General features: G+C 43.8%; 1 protein-coding gene across 1 annotated transcript in view; it reads right to left on the reverse strand.

Moving 5' to 3' along the window:
- Rsod (superoxide dismutase family protein Rsod) overlaps positions 1-2,500 on the reverse strand; it is a 21,160-nt gene that overhangs the window by 13,183 nt on the left and 5,477 nt on the right. Inside the window, exons 7-8 of the mRNA XM_080265891.1 lie at positions 1,602-1,776; positions 669-940 (exon numbers count right to left, since the gene is read on the reverse strand). Coding sequence (XP_080122017.1) covers positions 669-940; positions 1,602-1,776 — 447 coding nt within the window. The remainder of the gene's footprint in view (positions 1-668; positions 941-1,601; positions 1,777-2,500) is intronic.

Raw genomic sequence — 2,500 nt, forward strand, 5'->3', positions numbered from 1 at the left:
TGAGGGGGATAGGCAGATAGATACATGGATAGATAGATAGGTACATGGATAGATAGATTGATAGGTAGATAGATACATAGGTAAATAGGTAGATAGGCTGATAGGTAGGTAGGTAAGTGGATAGATACCCGGTACATGGATAGATAGATAGGTACATGGATAGTTAGATAGGTACATGGATAGATAGATAGGTACATGGATAGATAGATATAAAGATATATGATAGATATCACCTTATTTTTACCGATATATATATATATATATATATATATATATATATATATATATATATATATATATATATATATATATATATATATATATATATATTATATATATATATATATATATATATATATATATATATATATATATATATATATAGGTAGACAGATGGATAGGTAGGTAGATAGATACATAGATAAATAGGTAGATCATTCTTTCGTGTGTATAAAAATGGATTGACCCATGATAGATAGGGAGGTAGCTAGACAGACGACAGACACAGATAAATAGATATAAAGATAGATGATAGATATAAAAATGGATTGACCCATGACCTAATCTTCATTCTTAATCCAGTACCGCAAATCCACCTCCTAAATCCACCCACCTCGCTTTCTTACTTATAATCCAGTACCGCAAATCCACCTCCTAAATCCACCCACCTTGCGTTCTTGTCCTTCTTGTGGATGACGACGGAGCGGCCCATGATGGAGGTGGCGCCGAAGAGTTGCAAGTTGGTGTCGTTGTAATAATCTTTCTTCCACAGCAGCCCCTCCAGCGTACCATACTTCCCCGCCAAGTCCCCCATCTCGTACAGGTCGTGGGTCCCCGTGCCTGGTGGGGGGGACTCCGATGGGGTGGCGTTGAGGGGGTTGAAGTGCCCCAAGGTGGTCGAGGCTTCGCAGGGGAATTCCAGTTCATCTTCGACTGGTACCTGAAGAGGGAAGAAGCGGAGAGTTGGGAGTGGGTGGACTGGAGAGGAAATGGGGATGAAAGGGGAGTGAGAGGAGAGGTTGGAGGGAGACAAAGAAGAGGAAATGGGGATGAAAGGGGAATGAGAGGAGAAGAGCTTGGAGGGGGAGAGAAGAGGAAGTGGGGATGAGAGGGGAGTGAGTTGAGGAGAGGTTGGAGGGAGGCAGAGAAGAGGAAATGGGGATGAGAGGAGAGTGAGATGAGGAGAGGTTGAAGGGAGGCAGAGAAGAGGAAATGGGGATGAGAGGAGAGTGAGTTGAGGAGAGGTTGGAGGGAGGCAGAGAAGAGGAAATGGGGATGAGAGGGGAGTGAGAGGAGGAGAGGTTGGAGGGAGTCAGGAAAGATGGAACACAGGAGAATTCCGTTAGGTTTGTATAACTCTAGCTGTTAGATAGCTCTGTAAAGGAAAGAAGGAAGGAAGGAGGGAAGACAGGCGGGAAGGATGGAGTGAAATAAGGAGGGAAGGAAGGTAGGCAGGAAGGAAGGAAGGTAGGCAGGAAGGAAGGTAGGCAGGTAGACAGGAAGGAAGGTAGGCAGGCAGGAAGGAAGGAAGTACGGGAGTCTGACACACACTATATGTATAGCCTTTGTATATAGACACCTCACTGTAACCATCCACTCACCATATGAACGTGGTATCCATTAGCTGTAGCCTCGAGCCCCCTAAGGTCCACCTCGGTATTGGTGACGTCAAACTCAGTCTCTTGTATGAACTCCACCTTGCCCTCGACGGAACCTGCTCCTCTCGTCGCGTGCCACTTGTTAACCACGCCCTTGTGACGGAAGAGGCGGTAAATCCTGTTGGGGGGAAGGATTTAGGAGTGTAAAGAGTAGGATTACATTCAGGATTATGTATTGGACTAAGTAGCATCGTTTTAAGGTGTATAATTCTGCTCTAAAAGGCGTGTAGGGTGATCCTTCGTATTATTTTCCTGTATGCCAAATTCTCTCCCCTCCCTCTTCCATTTTCTTTCGTCAGTGTTATTATCGGAAGGTCTGTGTTGGCTGTAATTACCTGTTTCTCTACCTGTCTTTATGTATTTGTGTTTATCTATTTGGTTATCCGTCTATCTATCCATCTACCTATCTGTCTATCCATGCGTTTACCTGTCTATCTATCTATATATCGTGTCAGTCTCTATCTATCTATCCATGTATATAATCTATCTGTCTATCCTCTCTCTCTCTCTCTTCTAGTTATATGTATCTGTCTATTCCTCCATGTGTTTACCTGTCTGTCTATCTGTCCATATATATAATCTGTCTATCCTCTCTCTCTTCCAGTTTCTATCATCTATCTTTTCCAATTTCCCATCCAGTATTTCAAGCCTTGTCTTTGCATTTAGGAGAGAGAGACAGCAGAAGGACGGGAGGACTGAGAAGAAAGATGGGGAATGGGGAGCAGAGAATGGGTAATGGGGCTGAGAAAATAAGGAAGAAAATGGGGGAGAGGGAGAAGAGAATGGGTAATGGAGGGGTTGCGGGGAGAGGAGGAGGGGGAGGGATGATGCAGAAAATCTAT

Source organism: Coenobita brevimanus, chromosome 17 (genome assembly GCF_032717465.1).
Source record: "Coenobita brevimanus isolate Jiangsu-jjx chromosome 17, ASM3271746v2, whole genome shotgun sequence".
NCBI lineage: Eukaryota > Metazoa > Arthropoda > Malacostraca > Decapoda > Coenobitidae > Coenobita > Coenobita brevimanus.